At 41.9% G+C, this 15,507-nt stretch overlaps 1 protein-coding gene across 2 annotated transcripts; it reads right to left on the reverse strand.

Moving 5' to 3' along the window:
- Positions 1-10,113: 10,113 nt before the first annotated feature.
- Positions 10,114-14,275, reverse strand: LOC131138172 (UDP-glucuronosyltransferase 2A2-like). 2 transcript variants are annotated; one of them, XM_058086880.1, is made up of 4 exons: positions 14,215-14,275; positions 12,705-12,982; positions 10,784-11,479; positions 10,114-10,698 (listed from the first exon to the last, which is right to left on the reverse strand). In XM_058086880.1, the coding sequence occupies exons 1-4, from the start codon at positions 14,219-14,221 to the stop codon at positions 10,120-10,122; spliced, it is 1,560 nt and encodes a 519-aa protein (XP_057942863.1). In that variant the 5' UTR covers positions 14,222-14,275; the 3' UTR covers positions 10,114-10,119. The 2 variants fall into 2 exon arrangements, with proteins under 2 accessions (XP_057942863.1, XP_057942864.1); XM_058086881.1 differs by having other exon boundaries at positions 12,705-12,916; positions 14,215-14,261.
- Positions 14,276-15,507: the final 1,232 nt, after the last annotated feature.

Genomic DNA, 15,507 nt, shown 5'->3' on the forward strand with positions numbered 1-15,507 from the left:
AAATATGCCAATTTTGACTGTATTTAATGAACAGAAAGCTAAATGACAGGATGATATATATACATACATACGTATGTATGTATGTATTAAAAAGTACAGCGGGTTTGGACCGGGGCTTTATAGCCGCTGTCTGACGGATGATCACATCACCAGCCTCAAACTCACCACACCCTGCCAATTGCTTGCCCCCAGTTGTGCAGGGTGCATAACATATATCACTCTCACAAAGAGAGGACGTCCCGTACATGGCAGACATGCTTGTTCTGGATGCTGCAGCAGGGGGCGGAGCTGATCGGCGTTATAAAACAAGGATTGGCCAGTATCTTTTTCACTGATATCGGCTGTAGGAGCCATGAATGAATTTGGATTGATTTTTTTGTAGGTGCATGATGGTTTAAATTTGAATAGTGGTGTTTGTTATTGTTTATGATATTATTTAGATTCGTTCTGATCACGTGGACACGGGAAGTAGGTCAATTGGTTATGGGCGGTGACATTTCGTTAATATAGGCACCTGTTCACCTGTGTGTGCAGGGAAGAGACGGAGAGAGGGTGACCAGGGTTGCCGTATTTTTTGTTGACCGCTAATTCGTTTAATCTCTGTGATTACTTTGATTATGAGTTTGTGCACGGTATCATAAGTTGATCATTAATTTTCTTTAATAAAAGGTTGAACTCATTTTTTGTATCTCGGAGATTTTTTATGTGCGGCGCGTCAGACAAAGTAAAGGCCCGGCTTCAGCCTCTCAGCGACTCTTTTGGATGAAGTCGGTATATCGGCCAATACAGATTTGTCGTCGATCGATCGGAGCACCCATATTAGAAATACAAATTCTCACAAATTCTCACAAAATTGTCAAATAAGACCAGAAAAAAATTGCATCTTTGAAAGAGAGAGGGGTTTGAATAAATTGGTAAGTTGGCCACACTGATCCCTCCTGCTATGTCTTCTTATTCTCTGACAGACCAGGTGCGTATGAGGTACTATATCATGGGGCAGAGTTCCAATAACATCTATTTTACAAGTTGGAAGTTGAATCGACATTCACAGACAGCCCAAACATAATGTGTTTAACATCCATTCATCCATTCATCCATTCATCCATCCATCCATTTTCTCCGGGTAGCGCCAATTCTATTTGTGGTGGGCTGCCACAATGAACTGATTCTATGAATGTATTAGCATTTAAATGCTCAGAAACTAATAATGTCAAATGCATCACAGCCAAAAAACAAAGACACATTCTATCCTTGTGTCTAATATTTTCCTGGCACCTAATCCTCTCCCACTGAGAATGTTCTTGAGATGTTTTGCCTCTTTGTGAGCATGATCCATGGTTCTACCTCAGGCATCCCAAGTTTGCACAAGAGCACCTGGCCCGGCGTCAAAAGAGCAAATTTCAATGACAAAGTGAAGGCAAATGTTAGCTGACTGGGAGTGTTTTGGGTGGATGCACGATGGGACTTGTATTGATGGACCATTCACTTTCTCAGCGTTCCTTAGTTTGGACCAATCATCTGATAGAAGTCACCACCAGTTACCTTGACACTGATTAATTATCCCAAATGAGAGTTCCAGGACCTTCTACGGCGCATCTGCAACTCTGAAGCCTTCAGATGTCTCCATTAGGACCCGTCATTTCCTCCATGATCACACGGGTTTTCTGCATGGACTCTGCACTTTCTCCGCATTCAGGGTCCCAGCCAGAGCTCCTCTACGCTTCCCTTCCCCACTCGCTGCCAGACGTCTTCTGCGGTCGCTAGTCCAGCTTGCTAAATCACAAGCAGATGAAGTCAACTCCAGAGCGAACATCTGTGCACTGGACTGTCCAGCACTCGTGATGGGAACCATTACAGAGTGTCAGAAGAAATGTGCCGGTCAACCCAAAGCGTTTTCATGAATTTGTGAAGTGATGAGGTCAAGGATTGAGAAGTTTATTGAAATAGCTTTTAAAAACAACAAAGGACTCTCACTGGCCGTTTAATTAGGTACACTATGAATGCGGGAGTGTCCAAACTGTGATGTGGGGTTATTATGGAACATCTGGTGCAGCTGCACCAAAGTACGTTGGTAAACCTCACTCTTAATAGTGGCCTTTTAGCTTGATGGCTAGCATTCTCCACTCTAAACTAAAGGTCCCTGGTTCAACCCTGGGTCATAAACCAGGGTCTCAATGAGCACAAGCCATCAAGCAAAAAGCTTGCGCCATTAGCTCGATGTCCAGCGCAACTCTTAAGGTGGATGAGACTAAAGTTTAGGGGAGTGCCCTAACTTTTACAAATGCGTAAAAGTATCTTGTCCTACTCTCTGACACCTCAAGAGTTGACAGCTCGGGTTTTAGCTCGATGACTAGCGCTCTCGACTCTCGTTCTGTAGATGGGCTGGCTTCAATTAAACACACTGAAACCACTCCAATGCAGGCATGCTAAGCAATCAGGGACGACTGCGTCCTGTATTCATACTCTATATCAGGGGTGGGCAAACTACAGCCCGGGGGCCACATGCGGCCTACCAAGCGTTTGAATCCGTTGAATCAGTTGCTTTCAAAGTATTTCAACTTTTAACATACAAACTGGCAACATGACTTGCAAGTCGAATGTCTTATTTAGTAAAAAAAAAAACAACAACAAAACTGTAAAATTAAATGACATAGTTTGATGTGGTCTGATGATTAAAGTGCTCCTGAAAAAAGGGACATGAGAACATACAGCTTATAGTATAACACTTTTAATGATAAAATTAAACAAATAATTCAAGGAAAATTATGAACATAAAATAGTGTGTGTGTGTGTGTGTGTGTGTGTGTGTGTGTGTGTGTGTGTGTGTGTGTGTGTGTGTGTGTGTGTGTGTGCGTTAAATATATGTTCTGGCCCCCCGGACAATTTTGTTGACTCAAAATTGTTTTTGTTAACTCTTTACCCCACGAGTTAAAATATTTGCCCACCCCTGCTCTATATGCCGTATTAATAGAAAAACTATACTTTGTGTGAAGTGGTTAGCGTGTAGGCCAGACAGTCAGGAGATCGGGAAGACCTGGGCATCTCTGTGTGGAGTTTGCATGTTCGCCCCGTTCTTGCGTGGGTTTTCTCCGGGTACTCCGGTTTCCTCCCACATTCCAAAAACGATTAATTAGCGACTCCAAATTGTCCATTGCAGAGGTAGGGAACCTATGGCTCGGGAGCCAGGTAGGGCTCTTTTGATGACTGTATCTGGCTCTCAAGCATTTCTTACCACAATAAAAATGCATTTTTGCTAACATTTTAAAGTAAACCATCACAGAAATCACTGTTAAAAATAACATTCAAAATCAACAACTTTCTTATGCATTTTAATCCGTCCATCTATTTTCTACTGCAATACGGCCAACCATATCCATCTTTCCTGATGATATTTTCCAGGTCAAACACCAAAACTTGATTATTACTGGGTAATGCAGTAGTGTACCTCGGTCATTGAGATGTCAACATGTAAATGTAGACTTTCCTCCTTTAGTCAAATAGTCACCTAGCTAAAGCTTCAGAACCAAGCCTTCTGGCAAAGATGGCCAAAAGAATGAAATACATGTACGGAGTATGGTGCAAAACCATGCAGTAGCAGAAGTTGCATTAATGGCAGCAAGTATTTGATTTATTATTGGACACTGCGCTGCTCACGAAAGTATGCTGGCCACACCCCATTGGCGTGGGGTAGTGTGCCTGGTCTACGTAATTAGAGCCCATTATATCTAAAACTGTTGGTCTTACATAAAAATGCACACATTTTATTGCATTCAATGTTTAAAAAAATGTATATGGCTCTCACAGATACACATTTTAAAATATCTGGCCTTCATGGCTCTCTTAGCCAAAAAGGTTCCCGACCCCTGGTCCATAGGTATGAATGTGAGTGGGAATGGTTGTTTGTTTATATGTGTCTATATGATTGTACCCCACCTCTTGCCCAAAGTCGGCTCGGATAGGCTACAGCAGGGGTGGGCAAACTTTTTGACTCGCGGGCCGCATTGATATGACAAAATTTACGGGGGGGGGCAGACTATATGTTTTACACGTAACAGTCCACCTGGTATTATTGTATCTGTAAAATTGTCATGCAATCTGCTATTATTATTTATTATTTTACATTTATATTTAAATATTTTAAAAATAATAAAATATTATAATAATTACAATAAAATTAACATAATAATTATTATATTATTATTATGTAAAATATGCAAATATAACAATAATATTATATATAATTAATACAATAATTAGCATTAATATAACGATTATAATAATCATAATAGTTCTAATAATAATTATAATAATCTAATAATATAATAATAATAATAATTATTATTATTATTATTATTATTATAATTATTATTATTATGTGCTTGTGTCCCTTTTTTCAGGAGCACTTTGTAAACAACAGACCATGTCAAAAAACGAAATTGATAAAACCATCAAAAGGTTGGCTCAGGCCATGATGCCAGGTTGTATGTTGAGTTTAAATGAAATACTTTGGAAAGATTGGGCGGACCGTATTCAAACACTTGGCGGGCCGGATGTGGCCCCCGGGCCGTAGTTTGCCCACCCCTGGGCTACAGCATACCCCTGAGGTCCTCGTGAGGATAAGCGGCATAGAAAATAGATGGATGGATGCTGCAGGCTAAGACAAAACGGAAGCTGCAAATGAGACCTGATTTGTACCTTGACTATAATAACAAACGCTGAAATTGTTGTCTTTGCTTGACTTTGACAGACAGACGCTTTTTAAAGCCATCAAACAGTCCAGGGCATTTGTCAGGAAAGGGCTGAGCATGTATGAACTCTAAGACGATGACTCCATCTTTGCTTCTGGCCAGTAGTTCTGTTTTGAAGCTCCGAACAAAGATGTGCTTTGTCTTTTTGACATCTGAGTCACGGCTTTCTGTGGGATGCACACAATGATTAGAGAGTATTGGTCTCCAACCGTCGTTCTTGTGAGAGCTACTTTTACCAAAATGAAAAAGGCAGAGAGCTACATGTGTTTGTTACGTTTATTTTTGTAGCTTATTTCAACCCAAACCAATGGAATACGTTTGTTTTACCACAACATGAAGAAAACATTGGTTAGTATCCAGTAGCTAGTGTTGTCACTAAAAAGTAGAGATTAATTAATAGTGATTAATTGTGATTAATTGTATTACAGTACATTATCTATTTAATCTCTTTTTTAATCGCATCAACAAATTGCTGAGAAAACCACTAACTTTGAGATATTTTTCTTTGATTTCAATACATTATTGTGGCAGATCACAGTGGAACTTTGGTTAGTGACGTAAATTCTGACTCTAACCGAAACGGTCGCTAACCGAGTGAATTTGTCCCATAAGAAATAATGTAATGTTAATGTTAATGTTAATGTTAATGTTAATGTTAATGTTAATGTTAATGTTAATGTTAATGTTAATGTTAATGTTAATGTTAATGCTAATGGTAATGGTAATGGTAATGGTTTTATTTCATATGAACATGCATCAGATTACAATTGAGTGCATCCCATAATCAGTTCACAGTTCCACATGTCCAAAAGGAGTAGGAAGAAGCAAAGCTTATTAAATCCTACCCCTCCATCTGGTACTTTTACAGTCAGTAACTGTTACATTTGTTCACTTCCTGCTTTCCATAATACAGTTGCTTACTGCAACTGCTTACTGCATACTGCTTGTATTGTTTCTTGAATTGACTCATCGTTGTGCATTGTTTGAGGTCCTTACTCAATCCATTCCATAGTTTGATTCCACATACTGAAATGCTATGGCTAGCATAACGTAGTCCTAGCATAGAAGTGTTTCCAATGTACTTCTTCCCTGAGATCATATTTCTCCTCTCTTGTAGAGAAGTATTGGATGACATTTTTAGCTAACTGGTTATTTTTAGCCTTATGCATTATTTTAGCTGTTTGAAGATGAACTATATCAGCAAGTTGAAGTATTTGTGATTTTAGAAATAAGGAGTTAGTATGTTCTCTGTAGGCGGCATTATGAATTATCCTTACTGACCTTTTTATATTTAGCGAATGAAGATGTAAATGCAGAAAGCCCGAAAACTGTTAATGATAGTTTGACATGCAGAAAACAATTCAAAACATAAATTCATCTAAAGGATGAATGAAGGTGATAAATGAACATTTAAGGTTACTTTACCCTCATTGAAAACGTGATTCTTGATGTTGACTGTTCCCAAAAGACACCACGTGGCAGCGAGATCAACCAACACCACCTGCCTGTTTTGACATGGGTGCTTTGCGTCAATGTGGTAGGCTAAACTTGAGCTGCTTCGGTGATGTCTCCCTTTCTGTGGAAGAAGTCTGTCGTCACTTCATCAATAGTCAGAGCAATTTTGAAACTATCATTGAGCTGACAGACAAGTCTCACATGTGCCTCCATTTTCACATCTCCTCTCCCGTACTCTCCGCTCCTCACCTTGCCCCCTCAACTGCAATGGAAGTCTATCAGCTAATGTGACAACCCAAACACAATGACAGTTGAACATCATTCACTCGCTATATTGCATTTTCAATGAATTCATGAATAAATGATCGCTGTTTTGTAGACTATAGCATATTATTAGTCAAAAATGATTGAAAGACAAGTCAGGTCGGGTCATCAACGGGTGTCAATAGCCATAATGTTCTCTGATAATTACAAATATGTTCAATTTGCTGCCTTGAATGTTTTCTTTTGAAAGGGGACCTATTGTGCTTTTCCACTTTTCTGCCCTATAAATGTAGCGAGAATGTTGTATTCTCGTGTTAAACCATGCCAAACTTTTAGATAATGAGTTTTGCGCATTTGGAAGTGAGCCCAGAAAGAAGTTTGGGATGGCTCTGAACACACGGTTTCAGAGAGTATTTTCTAACACTGGCCCCCTGTGACATCACAGGGACTTCCTTATATGGGCATGCCAGGGTAGCTCTGCTGCACTCTTGTAGAAGATTTTACAGTGCTAACACCGTGTTTATTTTGTGCAAGTCAGCAGTTATCTGTGTAGCATTATAGAGTGTGCATAGAGGTAGCGTCTTACCTGCATGCGTGCAAATTACAAGATCACCAATGTCTGGAACACAGGTAGTCTCACAGAAAAAACATGTAATGACCACATTTGCACTACCAAAATAGTCTGCACTTAAAACGTGGCGACCTCATGTCCGACTTCTGAGCTCCACCGCACCAGCAATACTTCTGACAAAGTGTGTCCAACAATGAGTGCTCCTCCTCTGTCGGGTGAGGTGCAGAGAGCACCCTCACATCTGGCTTCTCCTATCTTACCACTCTTCAAGGTCATACACGGCAAGTCAGGGGCTTCCAAACAGAACCTCATGAGCTATTAGTAGCTCCTAACCACTTTTAAGTAGCTCACCAAAGGGTTCATTCATTTATTAGCAACTCCTATACTGACAAAATTAGAAAAATTAGCTTGGCAGTTGTCCGGAAGTAATCAGCAGTGCTTGGGAGTGTGACCAATCACAGCGGAGTGGACATTCCCTGAGGTGGGTCATGGGTGGAATAAATGAAAACAGACCACTTTGGAAATCCAAGAAAAGGCTGGAATAGGTGCAGATTCTGAGAGGTCTGGAAAGGTTTCATTCATTCATTCATTCATTCATTTTCTACCGCTTTTTCCTCACAAGGGTCGCGGGGGGTGCTGGAGCCTATCCCAGCTGTCTTCGGGCGAGAGGCGGGGTACACCCTGGACTGGTCGCCAGCCAATCACAGGGCACATATAGACAAACAACCATTCACACTCACATTCATACCTCTGGAAAGGTTTCTGTGTGGGTTAATGTGTGTAGCTGCTCTATAGAAGTCCATAACTCAATACAAAGGCCCAAGAAAGTAGCATAATAGGTCCCCGTTAACATATTGGACTTAGCCCGAGCACTGTAGTTGTTAATAATAACTCACAGTGTTGACAGTGTAAAATGAAATCTGCATACTACACGCACAACAATAAACATAATGTCAAATAAACACGTCTTTGACTGTGTCAGTCAAAATGATATTTGCATATATTTCTGTAACCAATGATGTACTGTGTGTTGGGAAGCAAGCAGGTGCCTAAAAGCATCCCCAAAGAGTCTCACGAGTGTTTCTGCATTCCCAGCCTAAAAGACAACAGTGACATCATCCGATCCCCACCACAGCCACTGGGAGGATTTTACATCCAAAAGTGGTGGATGGAGGAGAAAGGAGGAGCTTGCCAAGGAAAGAAAGCAAAACCAAAATCCAAAGGGAGGAAATGTCTGCTGATAGCGATGGCGGGGACGCCGAGGCAGACTGCACCTGTTCAGCATCGACAGCATCGACTGACATGTTGGTGTCACTATCTGTTCCTCACTCCAAAACAGCCACTGGCTGTCGTAGGAGTGATTAGAAATCACTAATGATGTCATTGCCTAATTTGCATATGATGTTGTCACACAGGTGTGGGCAAACTTCGACCCGCGGCCCACCGAGCATTTCCTTTTTTTGAACCTTTAACGTGAAAAGTGCAGTCATCAACATGACTTGCAGTGCTGTAGCTTGTACAAAAGTAACCTACCTACTGCACCATGTGGGCATACAAACAAATATGTAACATACAATACCCATGGCAAAAAACACCCATATATTCCCGCCACAAGGCATGCTGGGTAGCTTCTTGTACATTTTGCCAGTTTTGTCGCATTTTTGCTCGATTGCAAAATATGTTAAGGAGGTCACCAGAAACGTAAACGAGGGAGAGTTAACATACTCGTGAGATCCAATGTTTTATTGTTCATAGTTCATATTCTTGTTGCAGCTGGACTACCCGGCATGCCTTGCGGGCATTTGGAAATAACTGTTTTAATTTATGGGGGGTTATGTTTAGTGCTTGGTTGTTGTTTTATGTGATGCATTAACTTGCTGTGGATGTCTTGCATTTCCGTATTGTTGCACCGTGACCAAGTATGTCATTATGATGGATTACAACCTATATATATATATATATCGACGCACACCTGTTGCAAGAGATGCTGTAGTAAAAAGACGTAACCCTGTAGGAGAGATGTATATGATTAACAATATGTCAACCAAAAGGTGAAGGTGACTGAAAGTTTAAATATGTTTTTTTCTATTTTATTTCCATATTGGGGATCCCGTGCTGATTTTGCAAGCTTGCAAGGTCTCAATCCATTACAGCAGGGGTTCCCAAACTTTACCAACTCAGGGCCCACTTGAAAATCTAAAAAATGTCAGCGGCCCACCTTTGTCCTATAAACAGTACATAGACGAAATGTTGCGTTCTCAGAGCACTTAACTTTACTTAATTAAATTATTAAATTATTAGTATTATTAGTATTATTAGTATTATTAGTATTATTAGTATTATTAGTATTATTAGTATTATTAGTATTATTAGTATGTGAATGGTTGTTTGTCTATATGTGCCGTGATTGGCTGGCGACCAGTCCAGGGTGTACTCCGCCTCTCGCCTGAAGACAGCTGGGATAGGTTCCAGCACCCCCCGCAACCCTTGTGAGGATAAGCGGTAGAAAATGAATTATTATTATTATTTTTTATTATTATTATTATTATTATTTCATTCAGGATTCAGGATTGAAATAAAAGCAGGGGGATAAAGGAAAAATTATTATTAATTCTCATACTTTTCATAGCTGCATTCAAGACTCGTATGATGACCAGAGAGCTACGTTCCAATCATAAACTGTATAAGGTTCCAAAAATATTGTGACAAGTCAAGAACACTCAATAGGTTATTATCGTAAATCGTGCAATAAATATTTTTAATGACCTCTCATGGCCCACCGGGGCCACACTTTGGGAACCACTGCATTACCGCAACGTAACGTGTAAAGAAAGCTTTTCTTGATGACTGCGCTCCCAACTCTCTTGACATCATGAACCAGCTCCTGTCTTGTCATTGTGGGCTGCTCCTTCACCTTTGTCAAAATCCTCCTTACCCCACCAGGAGAAATCTCCCATGGCTCTCCAGAGCACGGACGATTCTACCGCCCTGCCAAAAAGTGCTGCTATTGTAAGAGGGTAAACTTACGTAATCAACAGACCAAATATTCCCCTGCCCACGCACATTATGCTTAGAACAAATTTATTGTTGTTTGCTTTTTCTTCTCTTTTTACAGCAGATGAACCTGAAGAGAACCACAGCAGACAGAAGCAGTATAGTCGCAGCAGCCCCCAGCAGCAGGAAGACATCCAGGCCATAGTACGAGTACCACGCCATCTTATAGTAGGCCTCCGTGCGCAGGTGAGGCGCCCCCTTGTGGCGCATCACATACTCCACCCAGAAAATGGCCCGGTCCTTGGGCGTCGTTGGCTGATCTCGATGCAGCCGCGACAGCCTTTGCATGTTCCGCCTGTAGCTGTCCTGGTGGAGGACCTCTTTGAGGCTCTCCTCAAAGTCTTGGCTGAGATGAAGCAGCTCCAGGATCTTGACGGCGCCTCTGTCCTGCAAGCGCAGCAGGTTGTCGCGCTGGTCGAAGAACAAGGGAATGCCAAGGACGGGGACGCCGTGGTAAATGGCCTCTTGGAGTCCGTTGGTTCCTCCGTGAGCTATAAAGACTTTGGTCTGAGGGTGTCCCAATAGATCCGTCTGTGGCATCCAGTCCAGCATGAGGGTGTTGTTTCCCAGCGTTGATGGCCGAGACCCCTTGTGTCGCCAAATGACCTAAATGTGAAGAAGAAGTCGTAAAGTAGTTTCTCCGCCATCGTCATCCTGGATTGTCAACGCAAACATCGCCAAGACGCCTTACCTTCTGAGGCAACTTAGCAAAGATGGCAGCAATTTCTTCAGTGTCCTCGGGTGGCATCTCATTCACTAAACTCCCCATGCTCATGACAATGACGCCATCCTCCCCAGCGCTCTGAACAAAGTCCTCCAGGTCCGCTGGCAGGGGATTGGCCGGTTTACACTGGAAGCCTCCGATGTAGATAACATTGGGCATGGTTGGCCGTGGGAAATCAAACACAAAATCCGAGCGAAAGAGCCAAATGTCGGCCTCCTGGAGCAGTGAGGTGGTGTCACAACCGCCCTTGATGTATTTCTCACAAACGGTGGTAAAGATGGGCTCTATGTAGACTTTATGCTGGAAAGACGAGACGACATAGAGGAGCACGTTCTTCACCCTCTGGAAGAAGTCCATCTTGTCCGTCAAGAACGACCCTGGCACTGGGACGTAGGAGAGCGGAGAGGGAGCGATCGCAACATGACCATCTCCAGCGGGGATCCAACGGACGTTGAGCACTAGAGGCAAGTCCAGATACTTGGCGAGCACGACTCCGGTCAAGCAGGCTGGGTCGGTGAAGACCAGGTCGTAATGGGAATCTTTAAACATTTGGACAGTGGCTTTATCATCCAGTAACTGACTGAGGGCTTTTGCCCAGAAGGAATGGAACCCCAACAGCATGTTGAAGAACTCTTGGTGCATTTCACGTCCTTGTCTGTGGCCCTGAAAAACACAAAACTGGATTTGAGTTCAACCCAAATGTTTGGAAGCAAAAAGCGTCCCTGAAGTGGTGAGTAAGATTTATTATTGCGTGTGTGTGTGTTGTGCTTTTACTTTGGCGTCTTTGTGTTTTTATAACTATCACCAGTAACCGGTAGAGCAGCGCTTCCCAAACTTCTTACAGTGACGTATGCCTTCAGACATTTGACAGGAAGCCATGTACTCCCTACTCCTGCACAGTTAAAAAACATAAACCTTTTTCATCTTAATTAACTTGAAATAGTAATCATAATTAATTGGTTATAAATTAGAATTTTGATCAAGTTTCACATGAGCACTAATAAGTAGATAAGGAATACTGATAATGCCCAAAAACTTAATGCACCTTTACATATGATGGTATACAGTATGTCACAAAAGTGAGTACACCCCTCACATTTCCGCAAATATTTTATTATATCTTTTCATGGGACAACACTGAAGAAATGAAACTTTGCTACAATGTAAAGTAGTCAGTGTACAGCTTGTATAACAGTGTAAATTTACTGTCCCCTCAAAATAACACAGCACAAGGTCTCTAACATCCACCAGCTCCGTGATGTCGTCATGGAGGAGTGGAAGAGGATTCCAGTGGCAACCTGTGAAGCTCTGGTGAACTCCATGCCCAAGAGGGTTAAGGCAGTGCTGGAAAATAATGGTGGCCACACAAAATATTGACACTTTTGGCCCAATTTGGACATTTTCACTTAGGGGTGTATTCACTTTTGTTGCCTGCAGTTTAGACATTAAGGTCTGTGTATTGAGTTATTTGGAGGGGACAGTAAATTTACACTGTTATACAAGCTGTACACTGACTACTTTACATTGTAGCAAAGTTTCATTTCTTCAGTGTTGTCCCATGAAAAGATATAATAAAATATTTGCAGAAATGTGAGGGGTGTACTCACTTTTGTGACATACTGTATATACTGTGTCCGGGTTGCTCAGTACAATATGGCTACACACTTGCCAATATACATAGCTTACACTTGTGCAAATGTTGGGAATGTTGAAATGTGAGTCACAACGCTAATGAAACTTTATGATAGCCAGAGTTTGACACTGGAACAGATTAATTTGCTATCCAATAATGTGCTTCTAAATCCAAATTTCCTAGCATGAATCAACAAATTGTGTTTGTCAGCAGTGGTTCTGTTGTACACACGAACCAGAACCCTGTGCCACCTACCCGAATAATTTCCCGCATAAAGTCGAAAAAGTCATCCCACTGTGTAGGCAGATCGATAGTGATGGAGGTGTACAGCGGCGACGTCTCTGCCATGTAAATGCTGTGGGTTTCTCGGATCACGGTCAGGTTGTGTCCTCGCTGGTGGAGTTCTTCCAGCAGGACCTTCATGTTGATCCAGTGGCTGCCGTCGATGGGGACCACCAGGATGTTTCCTCCATCGCAAGAAGAAAACAGACACAGGCTGAGCAATAACAAAGCTCCACTGATGCGAGGAAATCCTAGAAGGAGACATTAACACAAACATAACAGCACACTTACTGTTGTGTTCCCAATAATAGCGGTGTGTTTAAGGTCAATTGGGTTCAGGTGTGGAGGAGACATACTTGGCACCCCCATCACCGTCATCCTCAGCTTCCTGGAGGTGTGTTTGGGCTCCTTATTACAGTGGGCTCTAATTTTGTGGAGCAGCCCACGCAGTGGTAATTTGGTAGTGTACCACTGTGCGCAGCCAATGTGGTAGCCTGACCTGCGCTGAGATGGGCGTGGCGGCGTAACAAGGGAGGAGTCCACATTTTCAGGTTGGCGCAGTGACAAACAGCGCGTCAAAGATGCAGAGAAAGCTCGCCACCTCCGACCTGGGGCTCTAATTTCATAGACCAGGCGCAAATTTTGTGAGCAGCACAGTGTGGCGCAGCACCGCGCACCCACGCCTCCATGCCTCCCGCCGGACCAAGTGTCAAGGAGGAAGGATAAACACCTATCATTGCCTTTAAATGCGCCGGACTGGATGGCGCATCAGAGGCCACCCATGCACGTCATTCACCACATACGCCACCTCGTAGGACACATCACCTGTTCCTTAAACACACCGTTTAAGGAACTAATCCTAGCATCTTACTTGTTTTCCACCAGCATTCCTGCTCTACGTGGCCAAGTACCTTTCATGGTATATTTGCGGTATCGTCCGAGTTATTAGTTGTCGAATGGGTCACTTTCTCTGTTTCCACACCGTCCGCACTGCGTGTTGGCTCATTTGTGATTGGATTACAAAGGGGATGGACATCTTCCCAGTGCCAAGAGCACTCGTGCACACTACCACCACCAAGACACAGTTAAGTATCTTGCCTACACACCAATGGCTGTGTGTTGACTCATTTTTAGTGGCCAATAAGCAGGCTACTTTAAAGTATATGCAGTTCTTGTGACAAGATATACTGCGATAAAAAGGCTTACTGTAATGTGAGGGCTGTATTAGCTTTTGTCATATATGGTAGCGTAAATATAATATCAGTCGTTCATTGGAAAGCCATGGCAAACACCGCATTCACATTTTGTGAAGGAATAACACACTTTGTAGGCATTTTTATGCAGAATAAATTGACCAGTGTTGCCAATAATAGGAGGAATAAAAGGAATAAATGCTAATAATATGTTTTCTATAGGGCTTTCCTGCCTTTTTAAACATGTTACTCAAATTGAGAACAGTAAGTGATGAAGGGCATGAACATACCTGTCATGCTGTGGAATCCCAGCAGGTCCCCCACTCAGCCGACTGGCGGACTAAGCAGAACTGAACCCACGTGTTGGACTTCAAACCTGTACACATATGCTGTGGACGGCTCTGCAAACATCACGTGTTGTCTTGAATGAGTGACTTAAGGGGGGTGACTTAATAAAACACCAAGATAACTGCTGCCATGGTGGTCATCTGTCTTTTATTGTCCAAGTATTTGTTGCCAAAGCCATGAAGGAAGTGGACAAATCATTAAAAGACCACATTCATCTTGACTCGTCATCAACATTCATCAGCAACAACGCGGTAATATGAAGGAAACTTTGTATATTAATACCACAATAATTCATCATTAATATGCATTATTCATCCCAACAGCAGACGCATGTACAGTCTTCCCTCATCGCTTTGTGGTTTGAACAAAAAAAAATCTATTATTAGTCTTATTATGTGTTATTATTACAAGTATTATTATGGTTACTAGATGGCAGTAATGTTACTTTAATGAGACATTAAGTTATCTTAACGAACACCGCATGGAGTCAGCCATGGGTGCATAGTCTGGTCAGTAGCTCCAAATGATAGTCAGTCATAGACATAACATAGTGAAAATAAGTTCTCCCATTCCTTGTGGAAGTGGTACTTCTTGGATTTTTACTTTGTCCTTCTTCCCCACCCAACCTTTTATTAAGTTTACTTGAAATAAACTGGAGGCTAACTTGTTCACTCAGTAGCTTTCTATACTGACTTCAGTACAGTCAGAGTGTGCAGGAACACATGAGCCTGTGGAAAGCACAAAGGAGGTGGGCTTGCACTGTATGTCATCATGGTCAACATTAATGTCCATCTATGTTTTTTTGTTGTTTGTTGTTTCAGGAAAAACTCCGATGTCTACCAATATCATATTTTCATGCCAATGTTATCTTTGGCCCAATATTATTGGCCATCTATTAATAAGTTATTTTTTAGTCTACATCCGGGGTGGGCTAAATATATTTATATATTTTCACTCATTATTTATTATTGTTATTTCATTTATCAAAGGGTTGTCATTCGATATCATGAGGCAGAGTGTGTTTCTCTTTATTTTTTTTAAAGGGGACCTCGTATTTGCGCATTTGGAAGTGATCCCTGAAAGAAGTTTGGGATGGGTCAAAACGCTCAGTTTCAAGAGGCGTGGTAAAAGTGTCCCTTTGTGATGTCATACAAGGCGTACTTCCTTATAAGTCGGTTGCTAATAGCCTTTTCCCATCACAATTAGTGGCTCTACACAAGGTTTTTACATACTGG

The sequence above is a fragment of the Doryrhamphus excisus genome, chromosome 11 (assembly GCF_030265055.1).
Source record: "Doryrhamphus excisus isolate RoL2022-K1 chromosome 11, RoL_Dexc_1.0, whole genome shotgun sequence".
NCBI lineage: Eukaryota > Metazoa > Chordata > Actinopteri > Syngnathiformes > Syngnathidae > Doryrhamphus > Doryrhamphus excisus.

Bases quoted from the DNA above. Each gene is read 5' to 3' on its own strand.
- LOC131138172 (XM_058086880.1), bottom strand. The intron at 11,480-12,704 runs GTAGGTGGCACA...TGTGTTTTTCAG, and splicing joins TTATGCGGGAAATTATTCGG to GGCCACAGACAAGGACGTGA. The intron at 10,699-10,783 runs GTAAGGCGTCTT...CTTCACATTTAG, and splicing joins TTGCTAAGTTGCCTCAGAAG to GTCATTTGGCGACACAAGGG.